The sequence below is a fragment of the Panicum virgatum genome, chromosome 5K (assembly GCF_016808335.1).
Source record: "Panicum virgatum strain AP13 chromosome 5K, P.virgatum_v5, whole genome shotgun sequence".
NCBI classification, from domain to species: Eukaryota; Viridiplantae; Streptophyta; class Magnoliopsida; order Poales; family Poaceae; genus Panicum; species Panicum virgatum.
Window position 1 is genome coordinate 44599251 of NC_053140.1, and position 27409 is coordinate 44626659.

The 27409-nt window shown below is 48.1% G+C and overlaps 1 protein-coding gene across 3 annotated transcripts; it reads left to right on the plus strand.

The window, feature by feature from the left end:
• Positions 1–239: 239 nt before the first annotated feature.
• Positions 240–26760, plus strand: LOC120707679 (LEAF RUST 10 DISEASE-RESISTANCE LOCUS RECEPTOR-LIKE PROTEIN KINASE-like 2.1). Of its 3 annotated transcripts, none has more exons than XM_039992641.1 (3): positions 240–1074; positions 25054–25089; positions 25430–26760. In XM_039992641.1, exons 1-3 carry the CDS (start codon positions 297–299, stop codon positions 26455–26457), a joined length of 1842 nt encoding a protein of 613 aa, XP_039848575.1. In that variant the 5' UTR covers positions 240–296; the 3' UTR covers positions 26458–26760. The 3 variants fall into 3 exon arrangements, with proteins under 3 accessions (XP_039848575.1, XP_039848573.1, XP_039848574.1); XM_039992639.1 differs by lacking the exon at positions 240–1074 and adding an exon at positions 10331–11447; XM_039992640.1 differs by lacking the exon at positions 240–1074 and adding an exon at positions 12629–14758.
• The last annotated feature ends 649 nt before the right edge of the window (positions 26761–27409 follow it).

Below are 27409 nucleotides of genomic sequence, written 5' to 3' on the forward strand. Positions count from 1 at the left end.
CTCGAAATTTCCACATGGAATCGAGGAGCCAGTCGCTGTCAATCTGACTCCCGCACTTGACTCACGCACCGTGCGTGCCGTGCCAAGGTCCCATCGTCAGCCGCCGGCTGTCCCCTCGCGGTCCAGTCCTGGCTCGAAATTTCCACGTCGAATCGAGGAACCGGTCGCTGTCATCCTAACTCCCGCACTTGACTCTCACGCACCCACAAGTCCACAACCTCGCCGACGCCCAGCACACACACACAACGCTCCGGGTCTCTCCCTCCGATCCGCTTCCCATTCACACCACGCGCGCGATGGCTGCTTCCCTGTTTCTCCCCCTCCTCCTCCCCATCCTGTTCCTCCTCGCCGTAGCCGAGGCCCTCCCTCCTCCATGCAGCGACGCCGCCTGCGGCGACCAGGTGGTCCGGTACCCGTTCTGGCTGCTCAACGCCTCGACGTCCGACTGCGGCTACCCGGGCCTCGGCCTCGTCTGCGAGGCCAACGCCACGCCCACGCTGATCCTCCCCGTCAAGTCCCACCGCTACAGAGTGTGGAACATCGAGTACGACACGCACACCGTCGCCGTCTCCGACGCCGACGCCGACGAGCCCGCGGCCGGCTGCCCGCGCCTCCACGTGAACCTCACCATCGACTACACGACCTCCGCGCTGCGGCTCACGCAATCCGACTCCAACATCACCTTCCTCTACAACTGCAGCAAAAACATTTCCTGGCCATCTGCCTGGGAATTGAGCGGGTGCTATGGAGGATATAGTGGCAAGAGGTCGTACGTGCTGCCGGATGGCGGCACGGGCGCCGAGGCGTACGAGTCGGAGTGCGAGGAGGTGGTGGTGGCGCCGGTGCTCGGCCTGTACAAGGAGGGGATGGTCGGCCCGCCAGGCACCCCGGCGGCCGGAGCGGTGGGTGAAATGGTCAGGGCTGGGTTCCAGCTGATGTACAACGCGCACTCGGGGCAGTGCGGCGGGTGCGAGCGCTCCGGCGGGTGGTGCGGCTACCGGCACAGCCAGACCGACGGCGGCGCGATGAGTTTCACCTGCTTCTGCGACGGGGGGCCGACTGCTGACCGCTGCGGTGCGTATTGATTCCTCCTCTCCCGAGTCCCGACGCGTTACTTTTCCTCTGATTATTTTGCTTGTTTTGAGTGTCCGGATATGGGGGGTTGATCATTAGACGAGGTTGTGCGCGCAACTAACTGAATGTAGGAAAGATTAGGCGAAGGAAATCAGCCTGGAGGTCCAAATTCTCCATAGTTTAGTCGACCACCAGAATTAACAGCCGTTTTCCAGCAGTTAATTGCGCCGCGCTCAATTGTTGCCTGGACTGGACAGGAACAGGACCTCTGCTTGAAAATTATGCGCGTGATGTCACCCGATTGCCAGTTCCGTGAAAACTAGAAAGGAGGACGCTGCTCCGTAGTTATCACCAGGAGGACTGGCGGGATCGGAGCACTAAACAACAGGCCATTTCGTACTAGCACCTTTCAGAACCAGAAACTGGCAAAGGACTAGGAAACTTGGAAGGCTCGCAAGGTTGGTGGTTTCGTTTCATGGCATGCACGCAGCTGATGACTGGCAGCATGAGCTCTCATCTCTGTCGATGACCCGGCGTACGGGTTGAGAGCCCATTGGTCCTTCAACCCCGTGTTGAATGGAACGCAGCGTCGCACTGGCCAGTACACCACCGTTGCTTGATACGCCTGTTTTTTTTAATAAGGTGTTACGTCTGGTTTGGTTTGGTTTGGTTTGGTTTGGTCTTTGGTGGTAATGGGACTGACATGCCGAGTGAAAGAGACTTGCTGCGTTCATACTGAATGTCACCTTCACCGGTCGCCACTGACATGCCGAGTGAAAGAGACTTGCTGAGAGAAACTGAAGTTTAGGACCAGCTCTCCTTTTTTAAGAACCTTAACTTACCTTATATTTTAAGAAACAAAGGGGGTAGTAATTAAAGACCCCTTTAAAGCTTCACGTTAATTCTTACTAGGCATATTAGAAAAATAGATAAAACTTTGAAATGATCCAAAAACAAAGTTGCTACCACTAATTATTACATGGCTTAACAATAGCTATTGGACCTATTTTGCTTCTAAATTGCCCTTGTCTACCATTATGAAATATATCGTAAATGAGCCCCTAAATCTTTCTAAACGAAATCAGCACCCCAAAACAATCAATGGGATAGGCCACGTCGCCCGCTTTTCCAAGCCGTCCGATCCGGCGCGCGAACGGTCCAGATCGAGCGAGTCCCGATTGTTTTGCAAAAAAACTCTCCAACTTCAACAAAATCAATCCGCAGTTCTGCATCCTCTCTCAGGAACTTTTGCGAAAAAGCCCTATCTATTTATCGAAATCAACCCGCAGTCCAGCCATCAAGTTTTAGGGAAATTTGCACAGACATCCTTAGGTTTTTACGATTCAACCCACCGTCTCATTTTTCTCTCAGGATTTTTTTAGGAAAGACCCTTACATTTTAATTAAATCAAACCACAAGTCATTCCATTCGTTACTTCTACACAAGCAACATTATACGCAAAATTCGAACACCAAAACGCGTCGAAATAAAAAGTTATTCAATATATAATTTGATCAAAACTTCAAAAACTACAACTTTATTATAGAGCAAATTTTAAAATTGAAAACACTTTCGCTATTCGCTTGTATAAATGCTTACATATGACCCGTTGCACCTACGTTTTGGATACCAAAATGGCTTCAAATCAAAAAGTGTTCAATACAAAAGTTGCTCATAAATTCAAAATCTAGAATTTTATTATATAGTATAATTTCACATTCATTGATCCGTATAAATATTTACTTAGGATTCATTCTACCTATGATTCGGATATAGAAACATCTTTACGTCAAAAAAGGTTTGCATACAAAATTTTAAAATAAACGATAACAAAAGAATATTACAACTAAAAATAATAAATATAACAAAACTGATAGTTTCATTTCTATACCTAAAATAATATCCTACTTAAATAATAAATAATAGAGTTATGATAATAGAGAGCACAAAATATAAGTCAGTACGTAATATACTGACTAGAAGCGCTTCTAGAAAAATATTTAGAATATAAAAATTGCTCAAAATTTCAAAACTTAAAGCTTTACTACACAACAAAATTGTAAATTTAAAGTATTTCCATAATTCGTTAAACACATAGGATCCTATTTTGCTAAATAAAATATCATACCACCGTTTCTTTTATGGTTTCAAACATAAGATCCTATTTTGCTAAAAAAAATATCATACCACCGTTATTCTATGGCTCCTCATAGTAACTCTACAACAACACGACATATTTTAATATATCAACTATTTTTTTTAAATAAATAATTTTATCCCTTTTTCACCATAAAAAAATATCGTAGACTCATTTCGCTACACAAAATAATACACGGAGTACTACTTAAATAATAGCGTCACAACAATAGAATTCCTAAAAATATATATCAAGTGCAATAGCGAACTCTAGCCCATGACATCTGTGCGCAAATAAGTTTTACATTTGCCTATATACAATAATTATTATGCATGAACGAAAGTTCGCATCAACTATAATACTATGACGTGAGATACAGGCCCCGCGCGGCAACGCCGCGGGCCCTTTCTAGTATATATCTAAATTACCCATGTTTGCTATTACTCTTGCGTTTCTATATATATGACGCTTTAGAGAAATGTTATATTGTTGTGTAAGAAAATGAACGAGAGAGAGAGAGAGAGAGAGAGAGAGAGAGAGAGGACAAACAAGTTAATTTTGGTTAGATATACTCCCTCCATCCTATAAACAATACAATTGTAGTATTAAAAATTTATCCCGCAAAAAATAGAAATATACTTTGTCCATCCAACAATATAGCTAGTTGTAGATTTTCTGAGACAGATAGGAGAGCGACTAAAAGTCTATTTTACCTTTATCTAGCCTGCCTGATTACACGCGCGATTAAATTTCCAAATTTATTTGCATGCATGCACTGCACCATACAAGCAACTAAATTAAACCTGCATGGCACCATTTGGATTTGGGTAGATGGATGGGGTATTTTTACCGTTCTTGCTCAAAGCACCTAGAAACTAAAAAGGTGTATTCTAGGAAAAAAATTTAATGCTAAAACTATCAATATTTCGAAACAGAGAGAGTTAAGTTTTCTCAGAATTTTTAGTATTCTATTTTTTTGTGGAATGGAATGAGTAGGTCCTGTATTTATTAAAAAAATTATAATATTTATGTCTATTTTAAAAGTCTTATATGTCTAAAACTCACCATTACAGGTAAGAGACTAGCAGGAGTATAAGTAAGTTATATAAGTTAATGAACAACTAAATAAATTTCAGAACTACCTTGTGTCCCTTTTAGAACTACTAGACCACATCAACAAACAAACTACTAGTATGTATTGTACACATCAGCGTCGCACTGGTTAGGTTGCGACCTGCTGCCAGCAAAGGAGATTTTGCGAACCTCCAATATATAAATACTGTTCACACACATTTTCCTTTCAAAAAACTGTTCACAAAGATCTAATTTCTTGGTGATATGATTGACTAGATAGCGGAACGAAAGTATTGGCACTATTACGGTGTGCTCGTCCATTCGTACAATTCGCACTCAGTATTTTGTAGCCTTAGATATTTTTTTTGTTGAAAACTATCGTAGCCATAAATATAAGGTCCAAGCTGTATCTCCAAGGTAGTACTAACTTTCTGTCTTTATCTTGTTTAAATCTGTGACAAGTCAGAAAAATCCGCCGTGGCAATCAATTATTGTTCGAATAGCATTGCTGAGTTTGACAGTCTTTTCGAAACCAATCGTAGACAGAGAGACGGAGATAATTCCACATAAATATAAAGAGTATTTCTCCTACTAACATAAATAAAAAAATAATTTCTCATCACTGATGAATGCATGGTTGCTTGTACAGCCGGGAACTTCTGTTTGTTGTGGCCCACCTAGATTTTGGCCCGTTAAGACTAGCCCACCAGCTCATGCGGGACGAGCTCGGTACCAATATAAGGCCTGAATCACATCCATTTATCAATTCGGACAAGAATATGGTCTCTAAACCACAACTATGACCAATAATTTGTCCTGTAATACTTTATTAAACAATTGAACCACTATGAACGAATTTTTCAAGGGAAAAAAAGATCTACAGCCCTCACGTTCATGTTTGATTGAATGTGCTTGTCTCAAACGACAAGTCCCGGTGGCCAGGTGGAGAACTTGATAAAAGTGGTACCATCTTGAAGGGCTCGCTGAATGTAGTTTGTTGGAAAGGCCGGGGACATGCATATATACGCTAACTGGTGGCGTAGACAAACGATAGAAGTGTGCAGCCACCTACCGCAGTCACTTTCATTTTACAAGTGTGTCATAAAAAAAATTCTGTCGTTTTACAAGTCATGGTGGCATTACAGAGTCAAGAAGACTACACTAAACCGTTCGATTCGATGCGGAAATTTGCGCGTAAACAATCTTTTCCGCTCTTTTTCAAATTGACTCCGTCCTGGCGATATAAAGCGTGCCACTACTATGGCTGAAGGCACCTGCCTCCACCGTCCGGACTCCGACGCGCTTTGTATTGTGACGATTTGAAGGTTAACAACCGGAGCGATGACCTCTTAACATAGAACGTACTGTATCATACAAGTTGATACAGTGGAATTAATTAGGTTCCGGATAACCATCTTCAGAAACAGTGAAACACAGCCATATATCGCCCAAGCGGGTAACCAACATATTACAATTTTCTCAGATGGATGGGAACCAGTTATGTGATTCTCTCTTTTTCTTTTTCTTTTTTGCGAAAGCAGTTGTTTGGATTTTGGATAATCAATTAACAAATGTTATTCTGGAGAAAGACATTAAAAATGTACCCCGAGTCCAGTGCTAGGCTGTACTAGTATGTTTTTGATAGGTATGGTCCATGTGGAAGTCAACTAAAATCGTACCCGATTGGAGGAACGCATCTTCGCCTGGACCAACCAAAGCCCAGCAGTGACGGACTCTCTCTCTCCCCTACTTGCAAGCAGCCGGTGATCACTGATCGACCGGCTTGGCACGCACGAGTGCACGACCCAGCGAGACGCAGAGTCTAAGTCTCCGAGCGTCTCCGTCTCAATCCGTGCTCTCTCGCGTGTCCCCACCACAAACCAGCCTTCTCCGAAAGACCCCATCCAAGTCAAGTCTACGGGCGGGCGCTATAAACGGCGGCGGCCGCAGGTCCTCGCAAGAAACCGAACGCGGGCCCGACTGGAGCTAACGAGGGCACAAGGCAGCCAGATGAGCCCGCCTCGCCTTCTCGCCGCCATGGCTGCTCACCTACCACGCTCCCTCGCCCTCCTCTTCGTCTTCCTCGCCGTCCATATTACCGCCGCTCATGGCGACCCTGCCCTGCTCCCGACCACCTACGACGCTTCCATGTGCTCGGAATCGTCTATGTGCGGCAACGTATCAATCAAATATCCCTTCTACCTCTCCAGCACAATCAGAGACATCCCCGGTTACAGTTACAATACCACACTCTACTCCTGCGGCTACACCGATCTGATGATATCCTGCCAGTACGAGGGGCCGAAGGAGACGCCGGTTATCTTTCTCGGCGGTCATCAGTACACCGTCCTGAACATCTCCTACGACAGGAACACCATCATCCTGGCCGGCAAAGTTCAAGTGTTCAAAATACATATTACAGCAACAGTTCACAATGACATAAATGCAAAGAAATTAACACTAGTAACTAAATGTCCAGATCTTCAGCAGCGAATGCAATATCTTGGTCTTCTAGTTGATGCTGCTTCTTTTCTTCTGCTCTTTTCCAATCTTTAAGGCAAGTGATTGCTTCTACCGTCTCCGGTGCGAGGGAAGACCTATCCTCCGAACTGTACTGAATGTTGCTTCGGAAGAAACAGTTGAGACAGGAACAAGAAGAACATCTCTAGCAAAATGAGATAGACAGGAAAACTGTACCGATGTTCCCTCCACCAATCAAGAAACAGTTGAGACAGGAACAAGAAGAACATCTCTAACGTTTCCTAGCAGCTGTTTTCTTCTTCCCCATCGTATGCTTAGGTCCTAAGTCCTAACTCATCTGATGGGTACTGGAATGGCGATTTGGGAAGAGTGGGGTAAAGATCAGATAGGAAGGCGGGCAGACTGGCAGAGGGGTTTTATAGAAGGAAGGAGCTAGCTGGACCTTCGAATAAGACGGATGGTATTCCATCCCCAATTTATTCTAACTAGGTTTTCGAAAGCACGGTTATCACTTAACAGTAGAAAACAATGGATACTTGCATTTAATCGCAGCAGCATCGAAGGGGAAAAGAAGAAAGGGGTGGGAATCGAAGCGACGGATACTTACTACCCTCCTCTGGGAACCGAGGCGTCGACGTCGAGTGGCTGGCGCTGGATCGATGCGCCGTCGATCTGAGCCGCGGCAGGACGCAGCGGTCGATCCGCCTCCGCCAGAGCACAATCCCGCGGTGGCGCGGTGCCACGGTCGATCCGCCTCCATCTAGCTCTCTTGGTCTATCCGCATCCGCCGCCATCCGGGTCACGCTATCGCCTGGATCCGCCGTTGGTCCCGTGCCGCCGCCGACTGAAGCGTCTAGCGTTAGGCTGTTTCCAGCTGCTCCCTCATCCCGTCTCGCATGCGTAAAATGGTGATCAGGAGCTATTGTTCCTCCGTCCAGCAGATCTCGGACGCGGAATCGCAAAACCCTGGGCGAGGAGAGAGAGGATGCGGATCCCTACGTATTCTCTCTCCTCTTCGCAAACATCACGCCCGTTGTAGTAGCTGGTCTCCCGCGCAGTGAAATTTCTGCACCGCCCCAACCCGTCGCCGCTAGCAGCCATCGCCAAGCCGGGGCCGCCGCCGCTTGCTGCCGTACTGGCCATAGGCCCCGCACACCAGATGTAGCTGTGCTGCCGACCGAGGCATCGTCGTCGCTGCGCCGTCACAGTCCCACAAGATTGCCGGATGTGGCCTGCGCCGTCGACGGAGAAGCGGCGCGCCGATGCTCCAGCCGGGCCGCCGACTCCCGCCAAGCCACTGCTGCCTCACCCCGCGAAGGCATGCCAGGACCATCAACGGGCTACAGGCCACGCCGCCACTGCTGGGGCCGTGCGGAGCCTCGGCGCCGTCGGGTGTGGCTGCGCAGCCACGCCAGATCCGCCAGAGTGGAGCCAAGCCGGAGCCAGGCGAACTACAGGAGCTGCAGCTTGGAGCTTGGCCGTCGTCGCCTCTCGAGTCCGACATCGCCACCGCAGCCCGTCGCGTTAGTTCTCGCGGAGAGAACCAGAGAGAAGATGTGCAGTGGTTGGACGTTGGAGCCTTGGAGATAAGGTCCATCGTGGTGGGGTCCATAGGCCTTTTGCGCATGCGTTCTCATAGTCTGCTGGAACTCAAGTTGCGAATGCGAAGGCTGTGTGTGGGGCCATGTCTCACATGCAGACCAAAATACGCGTTCGCATTCGCACGTTGCTGGAAACAGCCTTAGGGTTGAGGACTCGAGGCGTCGGGCGACCGAGACACCGAGTGAAATCCAGGGCTCCAGGCTGGGCTGTTGGCAAATTGGGCCATATTCGTGCTTTTGCGGGCTTCACCGTGCCGGGCCGCCCCAGGCACGGCCCACACACTCGTGCCGTGCCGGGCGGCACGGCAGGCTGAAATCGAGGCATGGGCATGGCACGCCGATCGTGCCGTGCTAGCATGGCCCGTTCTCTGTCGTGCTGGTGTAGGATCAAGAACACCGACTAGAGGGGGGTGAATATGCGGTTTAAAATCTAAAAGCAATAACACTAGAGAAATTTAATTAGTAACAAAGGAAAGCCCTATGTCATGCTATTACTATCTCTAGATGGGTTTGCAACCTAGGGTGACAAGTCACAAATCAAGTTCTAGTAAAGTAAATTGCTCAAAGTAAGAACAAGTATTAAAGAGAGCAAGAGAAGTAACCAAGCTTGACACAAGAAATTATCTCGTGGTGTCGATGACTTGCCGGTCACCCCTAATCCACGTTGAGGTGGATTCCAAGAATCAACCGCTCCTCTATCAAGAACCTCTTGATCTTGAGCCGGCTTGAATCAAGGAACCGCTCCACACCTCGATTCCACTAGAGTTGCTCTTCACCACTCCGGTGAGGTGAGCACAAAACCTCTCACAACCGAAATCGGGGCTCCTCAACAATCTCCTTGGAGGAGCTCCACGAAATCCACTTCTCCAAGCCGTCTAGGGAGCGGCAACTCCCAAGAGTAACAAGTTGATGACGCTTGCTTGAAGTATCCCTAATGCCACAAAGCTCAAACTCTTGATGCAATGCACTAGGAAGCTCTCACACTCTCAAAAATGCAATCTCTAAGCAAGTGTGTGTGAGAGAGGGATGCCTTAGCTCTAATGTGTCAAGAATGCTATCCAAATGGCCAAGAGACCCACCCAATGGCCGGGCATTGGGTATATATAGACATCCCTCCAAAAACTAGCCGTTACACTCTTTTCTGCGAAGTCGCGGACCGTCCGCGGTTCAAAAACCGGACTGTCCGCCGTTATAAACCAGTGAGTCAGAGTGCATTTAATGTGTGTCAGAACTAGCCGTTAACCCCTGGCGGACCGTCCGCGCCCTAGTGGCGGACCGTCCGCAGTTAAGAGTTCCAACCCACCAGAGACTAACAACGTCTCTGGAACAACTTTGAGATTAGCCTGCGGACCGTCCGCGCCTCAGGAGCGGACTGTCCGCAGTTTAACTTTTCAGCCCAAACCAGAGAAACACCCTTTCTTGTACAAATATGAAATACAGTGGCGGACCGTCCGCCCACCTGGGCCGGACTGTCCGCCAGCCCACCAGAGCCTATGCAAGCTCTCTGGAACGGTCGCGGACTGTCCGCCCATCTGGGCCGGACTGTCCGCCAGCCCACCAGAGCCTCTGCAAGCTCTCTGGAACGAGCGCGGACTGTCCGCCCCTCAGGCGCGGACTGTCCGCCGTTACTCAGTCAGCTCTCGAACTTAGTCTATTTCAAATCTTTTCAAAACACCGTTAGCCCTCATGTATGCAACTAGACATTTTGAGCAAAATGGCACTAAAGACCCGTCAAGCATGAGTACACAACCCCTCTTGATAGTACGGCTATCTATCCAACAAATCCGGTCACTTTTCATCCACTAAACGCCTTGTGACCGGTAAAACGCAAAAGCCCTAGTTTATACCTTTGCCTTGAGTCCGAGCTTTGCTTATCATCTCCAAAACTCCATACGTTCTCAACCAAATCTCTTTCACTTGTGGATCAACCTATACTCATTATCTCAAATGAATTCGTTAATCCACAAACCGTTGTCATTAATTACCAAAACTCGAATTAGGGGCCTAGATGCTTTCAGCTGGGCCGGGTTTCGTGCTCAGATTATCAGGCCGTGCCCGTGCTGGCCCTTAAAGCACGGCCCAAATTTTCAGGACTACTCAAGTCTACGGGCGCTATAAGAAACCTGCCCGGTTGGAGAGCTAAACAGAACAAAGCAGCCAGATGAGCCCGCCTCGCCTTCTCCCCGCCATGTCTGCTCGCCTACCAGTACCACGCTTCCCCTTCATCCTCCTCTTCGTCTTCCTCGCCGTCCAAGCCCCCGCCTCCTCCCATGGCGACCCTGCTCCGCCCCTGACCACCTACGACGCTTCCATGTGCCCGGAATCGTCTATGTGCGGCAACGTATCCATCAAATATCCCTTCTACCTCTCCAGCACAATCGGAGACATCGCTGATTACAGTTACAATACCACACTCTACTCCTGCGGCTACACCGATCTGATGATCTCCTGCCAGTACGAGGGGCCCAAGGAGACGCCGGTCATCTTTCTCCGCGGTCACCACCAGTACACCGTCCTGAACATCTCCTACGACAGTAACACCATCATCCTGGCGGAAAGCGACGTGCTCGCCGCCGGCAGCTGCCCCGCTGTCCACCACGACCTCAGCTTCGACAAGCTGTGGCTGAACAACACCAGCTCCAACGACAACCTCACCTTCTACTTCGGCTGCTACGCATCAAGCGGTCCCGTGGAGGTGCCGCCTGATTTGGGCAAATACAGGATCGACTGCAACCTCAAGGGTCCGTTTGGCGACGGAGCTTCCTTCGTCTTTACATCTGACAATCATGGTAAAGCCCAAGAGCGCGAGCTGGATCAGGATGGGCGCTGCTGGGATGTCGTCTCTGTGCCAGTGAGGAGCGAGATTCTGATGGCAAGTAACCAGTCCATGCTTGCGAGTGGCGGATACGCTGAAGTGATTAGCTACGGGTTCGAGTTGGAATGGTACCCGACAGCAACGGATCAGTGTCATTTGTGCGAGCAGCCCGGCGGGAAGTGCGCCTACAGCTACAACCAGAAGAGGGAATTCCTGGGCTGCTTGTGCTCCAACAGCAAGGTGGGCCACCCTGACTGCAGATCAAGTAAGTCCTCCAGAACTGATCATTCCATTTGACTCGCTCCATTCTCTTTCTGCAATCACCACACCACGCATCTCCGGATTCCCGGTTGCATTGGTGATTTTCATCTCGTAGCTAGCCTCCCTGTGCCCGGTCGCCGTTGTGCGCGCGTCCTTCAGTTCACTGCTCCTCTTTATTGCTGCTTGCCTCGAGATAATTGTGAAAGGTTGGCCTGATGACCTAGTCTAAAATTTGTTGGGTACCTGGGTTTACCTGCAAAATTAGTGCCACAATAGTTATTATGAAACTGAAAATTCGGTTTCATGTCTTCATCGGTCGACAAGGATGCCTCCTTCTCTGCTTCTGCACCAAATCTGTGCTTTTATTTTATGAACTCCTATACACGTGCACTTGTATATCTTCAGTCCATTGGACAGATGCAACACGTATTCAGTACTAGTTAGCTCGCTAGTCTGCTATCATTGGACAAATGCACTTGTAATCAGAGCTTTCCCAATTCGTACTGTCCAAAACAGGAGAACCGCGGTTCAGATTTCAGATGATCACTCGTCCAGTCGGTGTCGGCCGTACTGGTGCCGCCTGCGTCGATCTTTGCTGCCCTACCCACCGCGCGCGTTCTCGACCATTTTACCGTTCATCCTCCTCTTCTCCTCCATACTTTTCCATATTCTCGGTGCTTCTGTAGCAAAACGTGGAAGATTCATTCGTCGTTGATGAAGCTGTTTCCCTGACTCTGTAGCCAAAGACCCAGCTGGTCCAAGTCAATCACGTTCCTCTCCTGGGCCACCCGATCTTCTTGGAAACCCGCCCCAGGCCTCGGCGGTCGCGACATTGAAATTTGAACGGAGCCGAGCGGCCGGTAAGCAACGCATAACTTGGGCCTCCAGCTTCGCCTCACTCCACTAGCCATGGGTCTCTGCTTGCTACCCCGCCGCCGGCTACCGCTTCTCCTCGCCGTGTTGGTCGCCGCCTCCCATGGCGTTCCTTCCAGCGGGGACGACGATGGCGTCGGCTACGACGCCTCCATGTGCCTGCCGCACAGTCACTGTCATTCTACAAGTGTGCAGTGGCGGGCCCAGAACTCCAAGTTTGAGTATTCAAAAATTCAAGATGCAAAACAAAATAACTGTTTTATACTAATTATTTACATATGTATATTTGATTATACCTTTAAATACTATAGATTAGCAATAATAATGGGTATTCAATGAATACCATTGAAGACCAAGTGGGCCCGTCCCTACAAGTGTGTCATACAAAAAAATTCTGTCGTTTTACAAGTCATAGTGGCATTACAGAGTCAAGAAGACTAACCCTAAACCATTCGATCCGATGCGGAAACTTGCGCGTAAACAATCTTTTCCGCTCCTTTTTCAAATTGACTCCGTCCTGGCGATATAAAGCGTTGCTACTACTATGGCTGAAGGCGCCTGCCTCCACCGTCCGGACTCCGACGCGCACTACCTGATTTGGAGGATTTGCCTTGTACTAGACTATGACACATGGCAAAGAGGTGTCTTCACCATGTGCAGGCCTATGGCACACGACAAAGACATACTTCGTCGTGTGCTGCACGTTCGCCGTGTGTTTTTTTTGCGGCGCACGGCACAGATGAATTTTGCCGTGTGCCCGTTGTTTCGCACACGGTGAAAATAGAGACACACGGCGAATTGTCAGTTTCCGGTAGTGGCGCTTTGTGCTGTGACGATTTGAAGCGTTAACTAACAACCGGAGCGATGACCTCTTAACATAGAACGTATACTGTATTATACAAGTTGATACAGTGGAATTAATTAATTAGGTTCTGGATAACCATCTTCAGAAAAAGTGAAACACAGCCATACATCGCCCAAGCGGGTAACCAGCATATTACGATTTTCTCAGATGGATGGGAACCAGTTATGTGATTCTTTCTTCTTCTTTTTCTTTTTCTCTTTTTCGAAACAGTTGTTCGGATTTTGGAGAATCAATTAACAAATGTTCTTCTGGAGAAAGACATTAAAAATGTACCCCGAGTCCAGTGCTAGGCTGTACTAGTATGTTTTTGATAGGTATGGTCCATGTGGAAGTCAACTGAAATCGTACCCAATTGGAGGAACGCATCTTCGCCTGGACCAACCAAAGCCCAGCAGTGACGTCCTCCAACTTGCAAGCAGCCGGTGATCACTGATCGACCGGCTTGGCACGCACGACCCAGCGAGACGCAGAGTCTAAGTCTCCGAGCGTCTCCGTCTCAATCCGTGCTCTCTCGCGTGTCCCCACCACAAACCAGCCTTCTCCGAAAGACCCCATCCAAGTCAAGTCTACGGGCGGGCGCTATAAACGGCGGCGGCCGCAGGTCCTCGCAAGAAACCGAACGCGGGCCCGACTGGAGCTAACGAGGGCACAAGGCAGCCAGATGAGCCCGCCTCGCCTTCTCGCCGCCATGGCTGCTCACCTACCACGCTCCCTCGCCCTCCTCTTCGTCTTCCTCGCCGTCCATATTGCCGCCGCTCATGGCGACCCTGCCCTGCTCCCGACCACCTACGACGCTTCCATGTGCCCGGAATCGTCTATGTGCGGCAACGTATCAATCAAATATCCCTTCTACCTCTCCAGCACAATCAGAGACATCCCCGGTTACAGTTACAATACCACACTCTACTCCTGCGGCTACACCGATCTGATGATATCCTGCCAGTACGAGGGGCCGAAGGAGACGCCGGTTATCTTTCTCGGCGGTCACCAGTACACCGTCCTGAACATCTCCTACGACAGGAACACCATCATCCTGGCGGACAGCGACGTGCTCGTCGGCGGCAGCTGCCCCGCTGTCCACCACGACCTCAGCTTCGACAAGCTCTGGCTGCACAACAGCACCAGCTCCAACGACAACCTCACCTTCTACTTCGGTTGCTACTCAACCGGCGTTCCTGGTGTGGCGGTGCCGCCTGACCTGGTCACATACAAGATTAACTGCAGCCTCATGGGTCCGTTTGGCGAGGGAGCTTCCTTCGTCTTTACACCTGACGATCATGTTAAAGCCCAAGAGCACGAGCTGGATCAGGATGGGCACTGCAGCGAGGTCGTCTCCGTGCCAGTGAGGAGCGAGTTTCTGATGGCAAGTAACCGGTCCATGCTGGTGATGGGCGGATACGCTGAGGTGCTTTGGTACGGGTTCGAGTTGGAATGGTACCCGACACCAACACCAACGGATCAGTGTCATTTGTGCGAGCAGTCCAAAGGAAAGTGCGCCTACGGCCACAACCAGAAGAGGGAATTCCTGGGCTGCTTGTGCTCCAACAGCAAGGTGGGCCACCCTGACTGCAGATCAAGTAAGTCCTCCAGAACTGATCATTTCATTTGACTCGCTCCATTCTCTTTCTGCAATCGCCACACCACGCATCTCCGGATTCCCGGTTGCATCGGTGATTTTCATCTCGTAGGTCGTAGCTAGTCTCCCTGTGCCCCGTCGCCACTGTGCGCGCGTCCTTCAGTTCACTGCTCCTCATCATTGCTGCTTGCCTCGAGATAATGGTGAATGGTTGGCAGATGACCTAGTCTAAAACTGGTTGGGTACCTGGGTTTGCCCGCAAAATTAGTGCCCGGATAGGTGCGAAACTGAAAACTCTGTTTCATGTCTTCATCAGTCGGCAACGATGGTTTGCAGCCTTCCGCCCCCCTCTGCTCCAACGGCAAGGTGGGCAACCCGGACTGCAAACCAATTAAGTCCTCCAAAACCGATCATTCCATTTCACTCGCTCCATTTTTGCAATCGCCACACCACGCATCTCCAGATTTCCGGTTGTATTGGTGATTTTCATCTCGTAGCTAGCTTTCCTGTGCCCGGTGGCCATTGTGCGCGTGTCCTTCAGTTCACTGCTCTTCATCATTGCTACTTGCCTCGAGATACTAATGGTTTTGGCCTGATGACCTAGCCTAAAATTGGTTGGGTACCTGGGTTTGCCTGCAAAATGAGTGCCAGGATAGGTATGAAACTGAAAACTCGGTTTCATGTCTTCATCAGTCGACAAGGATGGCCCCTTCTCTGCCTGTGCACCAAATCTCAAGTTGCGTGGCCGAGTGACCGGACCGTCCCTACTTTTTGAGTGTGGAACGAGGACCAGAGGATACTGAACGCCCCGACACCTGGTTTGCGTCGCCGAGTGGAGAGTTAGCATTGCATCATTGGGTGGCTTTAGCAGGCTGACGAATTTTTTTTTCCTGCACGTCTGGAACACGTGATGCAGGCTCTTTGATGGAGCGACTGCAAAACTGGTCTTTTTTTCTTTCAAAACAAACAAAACGAACTGAGACGGCAAAACTGGTCTATCCGAAGACGTGTTTGCGGGGTTGGGGTCGGTAGTGAAAGTTTGCTTGCGTTTTTCTTTCCTTTGCGAGAAAGTGAAAGCATGACTTATGTTCACTTTGATATCTTTTTCTTTCTTTTGGAGAAAAGTTCACTTTGATTTCAGTGGTTTACAGAGCAGCGCGGACTTGGTACCTGCTGTTAGTGTACTGCAGTTATGTAGTTGCTGACCACGTAGGAATGTATAGCCCAAATAGCTTCTAGAGTACTCCCTTCATATGTGATTTAGATATCGTTTTGGACAAAGTTTGAGTTAAACATTGGAAATATAAATTATGAATAACTTTTAAGTTATTAAGTTTAAAAAAGTAAAAATTATATAAATAGATTTGTCTTAAAAAACATTTTCATAATATATATGTATATATATCACTTTTCAACTTTTATAAAAATAAGCCGTCAAAGTTATGCTCTGAAGACCGTGTCGCTGTCCTAAATGCCATCTATTTTCTATATGGAGGGAGTATTTAGGAAAAATATATTCTAACAATCAGCTCCGGCGGCGGCAGCTGCCCAAGGTTCGCTGCAATGTCAGCTTCCACCAGGACCGGCTCTACCATTTTAAGGGCCCCTGAGCGAACTAGAAATTATAGGCCCTCGAGACTAAATATTTTTCATTTATAATATGGAAAAAAAGATGGTAATGCTAATAAAATAAAGATAGTAGTGCTAATAATACATATAAAATTTTGAAGAAAAATGTCGATAGTACAAACAAAAATGTCGAAATAAAATTAGTTTAAAGTTTATGAATTGAAGATCTAATATGCTAAATAAACGACTAATGAAATAACTTACTGAATTCAAGATGAAGGTGTGATTGATACGATCGACATCTACTTCAAGTACCACAAGCAATCAGGTTAAGGTCAGTCTCAGTGGGAGTTTCATGGACACAATTAACTAGACTGAGAACTAGGTAACTGTGACAGATGAGTTTCATGGTGATGAAACTCTTCTCACATCCCATGAAACTCCATACTTCTCTCTTCTTGCCATGTCAGCAAAAATGGTAGTATTTAATGTCATAAAACTCTCTATAAAACTCTCATTAAGACTGGCCTGCGTGGGTATTAGGGCACATGCACGCACACTGCATTTAACATATGTCTGGTGGTCGGCGGCTGGAGATCTTTTCTCTAATTTGCTCGTTTAGTTTTAGCTGTTCGGATTCGAGGGTGACGCTTACGAGTTTACGATACCACGGTCTCCGAAGATAGAAGCACGTCTCCATTGTTTTTTCCGATGCCTCGGTCAATTTAAATAAAAGATGCGATGATTGGAGTTCTATAAAACATGCTTTATATATGGGTTGTGCGGCCCTGCTGTTCCTTGGCCCTCCGGCGGTCGCCTCTCCTGCATGACCCTTGAGCCGGGCCTGGCGGTCGCCTCTCCTGCATGACCCTTGAGCCGGGCCTGGCTTGGGCCAGGGGGTGGGTTGCGCCCGGACAACACTAGCTCACAAGACAACACCTTCTTCTCCGGCTGCTCCTACTCAAGATGCAGATTTTATCGGGTCAGCCCAATAACTCAGTACCCAAATTTTAAAGTTTAGTGTAAAATCCTATTAAGTCGGCCCATACAATTTTGGTGTCAATTTGGTGCCAAGAAATCTGGGTCGTTCGGGTCCCAATCTCTCCTTCCGACGCCGTGCCTCCTCCCCGCACTCCGTGGCTCGGCCTGGTGCCGCCGCGTCCAATGGCTCCCGCCTGCGACGTGCGCCCCTCCTCCACACAAATCTTCTCGATCCCCAATCCCTAGTGGATCGATGCGGCTTCCATGAGCAGGTCGGAGGCTAGGAGCGCGACGGTAAGGGACGCTAGGTTTTCAACCATTCACACCTTGCTGGCCATGTCTGGCCCCTCCTCGCCACCCCACACCGTCATGGTTGCGCCTCCACCCTTGCCCTCGAGCTCGGCAGCTGAGGCTGCGAGCAACCACAGCTTGCGCTAGAGAGGCTCAAGAACATGAACGCGGCGAGCAAGGCGGACACCACAGCGTAGGCTCAGGCGGCGAGGCGCCTAGGGGCCCCCGGGGTTACATGGAGGTAGATAAGGGCGACACCGAGCTGGTATGCGGCTAGTAGGATGACGAGGGCGGCGGCGACAACCGTGTTGAGCACGAGGCTGCACGGGAGGCCGCGTCGAGGGAGTTGAGGATTGGGGTGAGGATGTAGGCGCACCTGAGCGCGAAGGCGAGTGCGAACTTCCCGGCGGCAGTGACTAGAAGGCATCTACGGCTAGGCGCTCAAGAACCTCAAGCGCTGTCGATTGATCGGCTCTTCCTTGAAGCTTCTTCTCTGTCGTTGCCGCTGGCTGGAGCATGGGAGGGAGAGGGCGATGCGCGAAACAGAAAATAGGGGAATGGAATCCAGGATACGCAAGATTTTTGGTAACCCAATGAGTTTTGGACAAATCGGTATTTAATTTTTAGATACCTCACTACGCAAACATTTTCCACTAGGTTGAGTCGGCTGAGGCTGACCCAAAACCAACCTACTTATCCTAAGCTGCTACCTCGCACCGCCGTGGTCTGGATTTGACGTGCACAAAGGCAGCCGCGCGCGGTTCAAGGGTCAACCCGCCCGGAGCAGGCGGCGGGGTATCCTTCGGTTTCACTCCCTCACTTCTGATTCTGGGATCGCTAGTGATCAGACGGTCAGACCACGCGATCCGGTTACATGCCGCTTTGATGCTTCTTCAGTTCTTTCTCTCTCCTGCTCTGTTCCTGCTGCTTCCGTCGCTTTCACCTTACCAACGCCGCGCACGTTTGACTTGACCTGGTCCGCAAGTACTAGTTGGTTTGCCTGACAAATACTGCGTGGGTAGGGTAGGTAGAAAAGGTAGGAATTCCGGTTCCTATTTTCTTTCCTTATGCGATAAGAATTGCACCCTTGTTCTTTTTTCATGAACGAGATTCATCATCAGGCGCCAGGCGGCACGGTGGCCTGCTGCGCTCCACAGCTAGCGTCTTGCGGAGAGGTGAACCGGAATGTCCTCGGCTCCTTGCTTCCGTTTGAACTCTGAAACAAGGGTCACGTTACTGCCTACCACGACTACGGAATGTGTGAAACACTTCCTTGCACACCTGGTTCGCGTCACTGAATTGACAAGTTAGCAGTGGCTCGCTCTGTTAGGCAACTGGCCAGAACCGTTCACTTCCTTCCTTGCACATCTAGAACACGTACGTGAGACTTCAGTTGCTGCAGGCTCCTTATTGGATCGACAGCACACTGGCCGTGAGAGCAGAGACCGCCACGCGACGCGAGTACCCCAAACGCTTTGTTTTGGCCCGAATCAAAGACACGCTGCCAGGGCCGGTGAAAAGGCGTAGCTTGGGTTCGCTTGCAGTCTTCACTACGGTGGTTCACAAAACAGAGCCGACTGGGTCCCCTCCGTTTACTAGTGCGGCAGACTCTGCAACTGCTGACCACACCGGCACGTTGAACACAACACCTCTAGCGAGCATTCGTACAGGTTTTATATTCAAAAAATAAGAATTCGTACAGAAAATACCGATCCCATTCATCCAGAACCAAGACCGAGGACCTTTCCGCCACGGGCGGCAGCCAATGAAAACCGCGCGGGTGTGCAGCGACGGGAGGTAGGCGCCACCACCTGACTTCGTAATTGGCATTTTCTGAGACGCCGGCAGCTGGTCACGGTCAACCACGCGCTCCTCACATCGCTTCGCCGCCATGTCCGCCTTATAACAAACGGAGGCGGGGGCGGCCACCAGATCAAGAAGCTAGGAAAAGTAACCTGTTCGGCCATGGCCCATGGATCTCTTGCTCCTACCCCGCCGCCGGCTGCCTCTTCTCTTCGCCGTCTTGGTCGCCGCTTCCCATGGCGTCCCTTCCAGCGGGGACGAGGACAGCGTCGGCTACGATGCCTCCATGTGCTTGCGGCAGAATTACACCTGCGGCGGCGTCAGCATCAACTACCCTTTCTACATCAGGACGGGGGCTCTGCTGGGGAACACCAGGGCTCGTACTGCGGCTACCCCGGCCTGGAGATCAAGTGCAACGAAGGTCAGGCGTTCCTGGAGCTCGAGAGCGGCAACTACAAGGTCTCGAGCATCGACTACAACAATCTCACAGTCCAGCTCGTCGATCCCGAGGTCCTCGACGGGAGGAGCAGCTGCCCCATAACCGACCGCAACGTGACGCTTCGGAGCTTCGCAATTTTTTTAGATATAGGAAATATATTCTGGCCTGTGTGGTAACGCACACAGCCTAAAGTCTCTGCGTGATCACACGCAACCAAACTTATTACAATAACTAAGAATAATAAAAACTTTAGTACATGAAGATATATGTACTAAAGATATGCTACATCAAAAAAAAAAGAGTTTACTTCTCAAGACGGTGCTAAAGATACCGATGTCGCTTCATGGTGGTCTTCTGAATCAGCCACCACGCCTTGAACAACGTGCACCAAAATAAACTTGAAAGAAACTCCTTGGCTGTAGATCATGACGATATGCAGCAGTAGACCAAAAATAGCTGGTCAGAGTAATCGCTGCTACATCTGGCCACTACGCCACGTAGCAACCATGGCGCCCTCATCCCCGTTGCCCCGCCACCTCGATCTGCTGCCGACTCTGTGCATTGCCTGGTCGCCGAGGTGTATCGCGACGCCAAATATGTCGCCATTGGAAAAGCACCTGCCCCCGGCGGAAGAGAGATTGTTGCCCACTATTAGAATGCGTGAGGAACGGCTGCCATTGTATGCAATGCAAGAACACCTCCACAACGCCTCCAGGAAGGGCCATGACACCCATAGACATCATCGTTGCAAGCTTTCGCCCAAAGTTCTTGCACGCTATGGCAGCGCCAACTCCGGCATCTGTCCACCGACTCTGTGCATGCCGAATATGGTCGCCAAGCATCTGCCTCCGGTGAAAGAGATGGCGTTACTCACTGTTAACTGTTAGAATGCGTGAGCAACGACTGTCGTCGTCGTATCAGCGAAGACAGGTAGTCATACTGTCTGCGACCCCCCTCCTCTCCTTCTCATGCACAGCTACGGCGCGCCGCCGTCGGTTCTCCTGTCGCTGCCTTTGACCAGCCGCAAGGAGCAGCCGCCGGGACGAAGGAAGGCGCCACCGTCGAGCTGGACGGGTTCCGCCGTGTAGATCCGGGCTCCGGATGGCCGGATCCGGCAACGACGGGATGAGCGGGTTGCCGTCGACCACCACTGGCACAGCGGAGAGTGCACTAGGGTGGCGGCGGCTAGGGTTTCGGAGATGCCCGAGCCGCCCCATCTCGTCCAATGGCGACGACGACCACGCTGCACGAAGAACCGAGCAACGGGCCGACGATCTAGGGTGGGAGCCGAGCCGAAATTCTCGATCACGGCCACCGCCGGGAGCCATGGGCGCTGCATCCTTCGTCGATATGGAGGAGACGCGTGCCGGCGGTCGGGGATCCCGCGCCGCGCGCACGACAGGGCTCCACGGCAGGCGCCTCCATGGGAGCCGCCGTGTGCAAATCGCGATTTGGGGCAAGGAACAGGGGAGAGGTGGGGAGGTTCGAGAGAAGGAAGCGGTGGACGGCTGCGAGCGGGCGCCGGTTGTGCGGCTCCGCCGCTGGCCGCCGGCGACGACGGTGGCCTCGCCAGGCTAGGGTTTGAGGGAGCTAGGCGGCGGCGGCTGGGCGCAACAAGTTTTTTAATCGCCTGCGCGCCCTCCAAACCTAAACCATGGAGTGAAATGGTGGTGACCACCACGGTCGACCTCCTCTTCTTCTTCAACTGCAACTTCCTCTCCTCCGACTTGCTGTCTCGGTCGTCACACTCGAACGCCACCACCTGCAAATTCGATGTCGGGCAGGCGCCGATCGGGCTGTCCTTCGTGTTCTTGGAGCAAGAAGTGCCGTTCCGGGACACGAATTGGTGGCAGCGGTGCAGATCAGTTATCGAAGTGCCCGTGCTCAGATTTGCTATCCCTCCCAATCCACTAAATGATCCTGCATGGAAGAACGGTGGGTATGGCAGCAGTCTTCGTGACGGATTCCAGTTGGCGTTGAATCAGAGTCAGAAGCTCGAGGCGTGTGACCAGTGCGAGCGATCGGAGGGGCAGTGCGGCCACAACCAGACGGGGGGATTCGTAGCCTGCTTGTGCTCCGGCGGCCATGTCAGCGGTGCTCTCAATTGCACCGCCGATTCTTCCGGTAAGCCTCTCGAAGCTCTTGTGCTGGTTTTACAAATTACAGCGGGGATTACTGGCTCTGCTTTGCTTCATTCATCGTATCGGCCTCTTCTTTTTCTCTTCTACACCACTCCCATCTTCAGATCTCTGAAGAAAGTGTTCATGCCTCGAGTATAGTACGGATTTTTAGAGGCACCACGGATTTTTTTTACTCAGAGTATAGTACAGAAACTTGGTTAGCTTGGGCGTGCCAGTTTGACCGAGTCGGATGTCACGTTTTCTTCTGGGCGGGACCAACAGCAACTATATATCGCGCGGGCTACAAAATAAAAATCCATCACCCGAAGGAATTTATGTGGATTGAAAATTCTAATTCGGCCCAATGTACGATGTTTCCCGTGGCTCAACGTGGATATCAGCCCAGATATTCATCTGGTGGGTGCTCGAAGCCTCCAGAGTCCAGATGTTGTTTTTTGCTGTTGTTTTCTTGTTTTCTTGTTTTCAAAGTCTCTATTGGTTGGTGCATGCGTGTGACTTTCACAAGCATGGCGGACAGTAAATCTTATTTTTTATTTTCTCTTTATATGTTGGTTTCATTCAGTTTCTTGTACTTTTTTATCTTCTGTTTTCTTCCTACCTCCACTTTTTTTCTTCTTTTCTTTCAATTCTGCTAATATATTTAGTCCATTTTATTTTTTATTTATTTCTTCCTCCTTTTGTTCATACTGTCACTCATTTTTATTTTCAATGTTCTAAGTGTGTGAATGATATCAATACATTAATACTTGGCATTTCTATTTACGGTTATGTTTTATATTTATTATATTTAATTTGTTATTCCTATCTATTCGTTCATATTTAAAAATAGCTCATGCTTAATTAGGTAAAAGAATTTAATATTTTTAGATAGTAATATTTGTTTCGTGTCCATGACGTAGTTTTTCGAGGCGTATAATTTATTAGTTCGTATTGTATATTATATTGTTCGGCCATGTTGATTTGTTTGTTCGTGATATTTATTTTTATTATTTATACAATACAATCAAATGTTCGCGATGTTTAATATTTTATTCGCAATATATTATTATTTGTTCATCATGTTTAACTTTTTGTTCATAGAAAATAATTATTTGTTCTTGTTGTTAAAATATTTATTTCCAGTAGCTAAAACTAATTAACTATTATTAAAAATGTTTTTTTTATAAATTTTGCGTAAATATAGTAAGTGTGATCTTGTTTTGAAGATCTTGTCATAAGAAAAATGATGGTGCAAACCAAATTTAATTTGGACACTCAATGTAATACTTATAGCTTTTTTAAATTTCGAACCTGCACGCATGTGGATGATGTCATCATCTTTATCCTCTTTGCGTGTATATAATCTCTCTCCTCTTTAGATGAAATCATCAACATGTGGAAATAGTCCCGCAGTTGGGCTGATTAAGGCCTACTTAATATATGGTTTCGGCAGTTGTGGCCTTATGTGATATATAGACTCACCCGGCAAGACCACTGCTAGTTGGGTCTTTATTTATTTATTTTCACAAAAAGTTGGGTCTTTATTTTTCTTATGGGCCTCCGTATTGCTAGCTCTCTTCTATATTTTTCTTATGGGCCTTCATATTGCTAGTTTGATGTCACGTTTTCTTCTGGGCTAGGACCATCGCTACTTGGATTTTTACTCTCTCTCTCTCTCTATCTATATATAGGTTCTGTTTAGTTCCCACCCATAAACCCCGTAAATGCAAAAAAACGTACAACGAATGTTTCGACACATGCATGGAGTACTAAATGAAGTCTATTTACAAATTTTTTTTGCATGGATGGGCTGTAAATCGCGAGACGAATCTAATGAGCCTACTTAATTCAAGATTTGCAACAGTGATGCTACAGTAACCATCTGCTAATTATAGATTAATTAGCATTATTAGATTCGTCTCGCGATTTACAACCCATCTGTGCAAAAAGTTTTATAAATAGACTTCATTTAGTACTTCAAATTAGCAAGATTCTTTATAAAATTTTTTTGCATTTCAACTAAACAGAGCCATAGTCTATAGTCTGCAAGCTGCGAGCTAGAGTTGGGGGGCGACCAGGGGGGCACCCACAAACTTAAGATCCGACATGATACAAGACCAACGTGGCCCAAAACTAGCGACACAACACCTTGTCACGGTGATACAGGATGATCCATGAAGCTTCCGGAGGTAAGATCAAAATCAAAAGAAAGCTTCCATCGTTAGCTTTCCAACACATCAAAGATGCCTCGTTTCGATGTCGTATGAGGGAGATGTGTTCAATTCCGTCCAAGATGGTCTACTGAATCCGAACAAACGCAGAGTCCAATTTGACGAAGACTTGTAACTTGGCGAAGAGCATGGCTCGTACATATCCTCCTTGGTGATGTCCTCATCAATAGGTACTTAGAATTCATCTGAAAGAAATTGTTGAATTTGAATGATAAACTATAATAAACCAAATGCAATGCAAGAAAAAGGTTATTGCATTCATGGGTAATTATTTTTTCTGCTGCCAAACTTCTGTGAAATATGTTCAATTAAATCTTCTCAGTTGGATATGTATTTCATGATGAAAAATATTGCCTCTTCTACGTAATACTTAAGAGAACACTGAGCCACCACCCTTCTTTACATTTTTTTTCCAAAGTTGCCAGACTTTGGATCCCTCATCCCTCGCTCTGCCTACAGAAGATTGTTCGCGCTACTTACAAAAGAGATCGTGCGTCAAAGTTTCAACGGAAGAAGGAAACAGGCAAACAGCAACCACAAAGTCACTTTTGCTGCTGCTTGCTTCTTCCGACCTGTACATGAAAGACTACATATGAAAGACCATCACATCACACTATTTAGCTGAAGTTCTAACATACATACCTGATCAATTGAATGAAAACAGCCACCCAAATTTCTCTATCTGCGCTTAATTTTCTGAAATTGTTTTTGCTTGCATCAGCTTCTTTTCGTTAGTACTTTGTGAAACACCGCCTAATCATTTCGAGTAGAATGTGAAATTGTTGTACTTTATGTTTTGAATCAGTTTAATCTTGGTGAGATAAAAATATTTCTGACATTGTGTTTTTGTCCTTGCCTAAAGGAAGATCAAAAAAAGTGCAAAAAGGAGTGATTATCGGTGAGCACTTTCCCACCATTTTACCGAAACTCTATTTTTCTGAATGTCCGTCATGATATTGCTAACTGTTCCCTGACCACAGAAAACGTGCTATATTACATTTACAAAAATACATCCATGAGATTTTCCAGAAACTAGTATACTAAAGCAATATGCTGATTTCTGTTCAAAATTCATGAAGAAATAACAGAATTGATTGCTCCCACGGTTGATCAGGAAAGTCCGTTCCATGTTACAACTTAGCGCCCACAAAATGATACCACTTCCTCGAAGTACTTAACATTTAGAACTGTAGCAACAAGGTTACTATCACTGAATTGTTAACTTGCGTAACTTCCAGGCGTCTCGGCTGCTGCTGGTCTTGGCGTGCTTGCTGCTGCCGCGATTTTGTTCATCATGCGCAAGAGGAAGAAGAACGAACCAAGGATTGAGTCCTTTTTACAAAAGAATGGGAAACTACATCCGAAAAGACACACTTACGCAGATGTGAAAAGAATGACAAAGTCTTTTGCTGTGAAGTTAGGCCAAGGTGGATTTGGTGCTGTATACAAAGGTAACCTTTCTAATGGCAGCCAGGTAGCAGTTAAGATGCTAAAGGACACCAAGGGTGATGGGGAGGAATTTATCAATGAGGTGGTTAGCATTAGCAGAACTTCTCATGTCAATATTGTTACACTTTTAGGATTTTGTTTGGAAGGGTCCAAAAGGGCTCTCATTTATGAGTACATGCCTAACGGTTCACTTGAAAGGTATGCCTTCAGCACCAGTATGAGCAGTGAAAATTCACTAAGCTGGGAGAAATTATTTGACATAGCAATTGGCATTGCTAGAGGACTTGAGTATCTCCACCGAGGATGCAATACTCGCATCGTGCATTTTGATATCAAACCCCACAATATTCTATTAGATCAGTATTTCTGCCCTAAGATATCTGATTTTGGATTGGCCAAGCTATGCCTGAATAAAGAGAGCGCTATCTCTATTGGTGGTGCAAGAGGAACAATAGGATACATTGCCCCTGAGGTGTTCTCAAAGCAATTTGGAACAGTCAGTACCAAATCTGATGTTTACAGTTATGGAATGATGGTGCTTGAGATGGTTGGGGCAAGGGACAAGAAAGTCAATGCAGATAGTGAATCTAGTAGCCAATATTTCCCTCAGTGGATTTATGAACATTTGGATGACTATTGTATCAGTGCTTCTGAGATTAATGGTGAGATCACAGAGCTAGTGAGAAAGATGATAGTAGTAGGTCTGTGGTGTATACAAGTGATTCCAACTGGCAGGCCAACAATGACTAGAGTCGTCGAGATGCTAGAAGGCAGCACAAGTAATCTGGAGTTGCCACCAAAGGTGCTCTTGAGTTGATAAGGGTCAATATGTCCCTAATAAAGTGTAGCTTACTGGTACAGTGGTACCAGGTTGCACAAGTGCAAATATTTGCTGTACATTGAAAAACTAAGGGCATGATAAGCTTCTTCTACCTAAAACAAAACACCTCCAGGCTTTTCAAAGCACATACTCAGTATAACACTCCAGATAGTGCAGAGGTCAAATCAATCATTTTTAGAATTCTTCACTTCCACGATCTTTTCCAAGTGTGAATTCTTTTCCACCAAACAATTGAATTCTTCTGTTATACTGGTAATAAATATAATCACTTATTTTTTATTGGTCATAAAAGGACATGACCTTACCGTGTTTAGTAACAAATGTAATGAAAAACACGCATCCTACGAAACAAAATACACTTTACATCTAGAAAAATCTGTGAAAAAAAAGTTTGCAGCGTAAACAGAGATAACATTCATGAAATGTGTCACTTTCCGTCGTGGTATATTTGTAACCCACCGGTTGCCGGCCCCATTTATCAAACCGTTGAACTGACAGCTGCTCCGCTATGTCCATCACCCCATCCATACACACATCATCACTAATATAGATGGCCATTTGGCCCGATACCCATGGGGCCCGAAGCCCGGCCCATATTAGCCCGACCCGAGCACGGCATGGGCCCGAATATTATTGGGCTCGGGCCGGCACGGGCACGATAGCCGGGCCATGCCTGGGCCTCAATCCCGGCCCATGGACGCGTCCAAGCACGGCCCGAAAAAGGGCGGCCCGATTGGCCCGATGGGTAGCACGATAGGCCCGTTTAAATACTATGTTATCCATTATCAAACCCAATTTAAACATTTTCGGGCCGCCGGGCTGCCGGGCCAAATGGGCCGGCCTGGCCCGATTAAATCAATTTCGGGCCGTGCCTGGGCCGGGACTTCAGCCCATGGGCAGGCACGGCACGGCCCGATAATATTTTCGT

Excerpts from the sequence above, each read along its gene's own strand:
- LOC120707679 (XM_039992639.1), top strand. The coding sequence starts at position 10,529 with ATGAGCCCGCCTCGCCTTCTCCCCGCCATGTCTGCTCGCCTACCAGTA. Across the intron at positions 11,448-25,053 it reads CCACCCTGACTGCAGATCAA|GAAGATCAAAAAAAGTGCAA; the intron begins GTAAGTCCTCCA and ends CCTTGCCTAAAG. Across the intron at positions 25,090-25,429 it reads GCAAAAAGGAGTGATTATCG|GCGTCTCGGCTGCTGCTGGT; the intron begins GTGAGCACTTTC and ends CGTAACTTCCAG.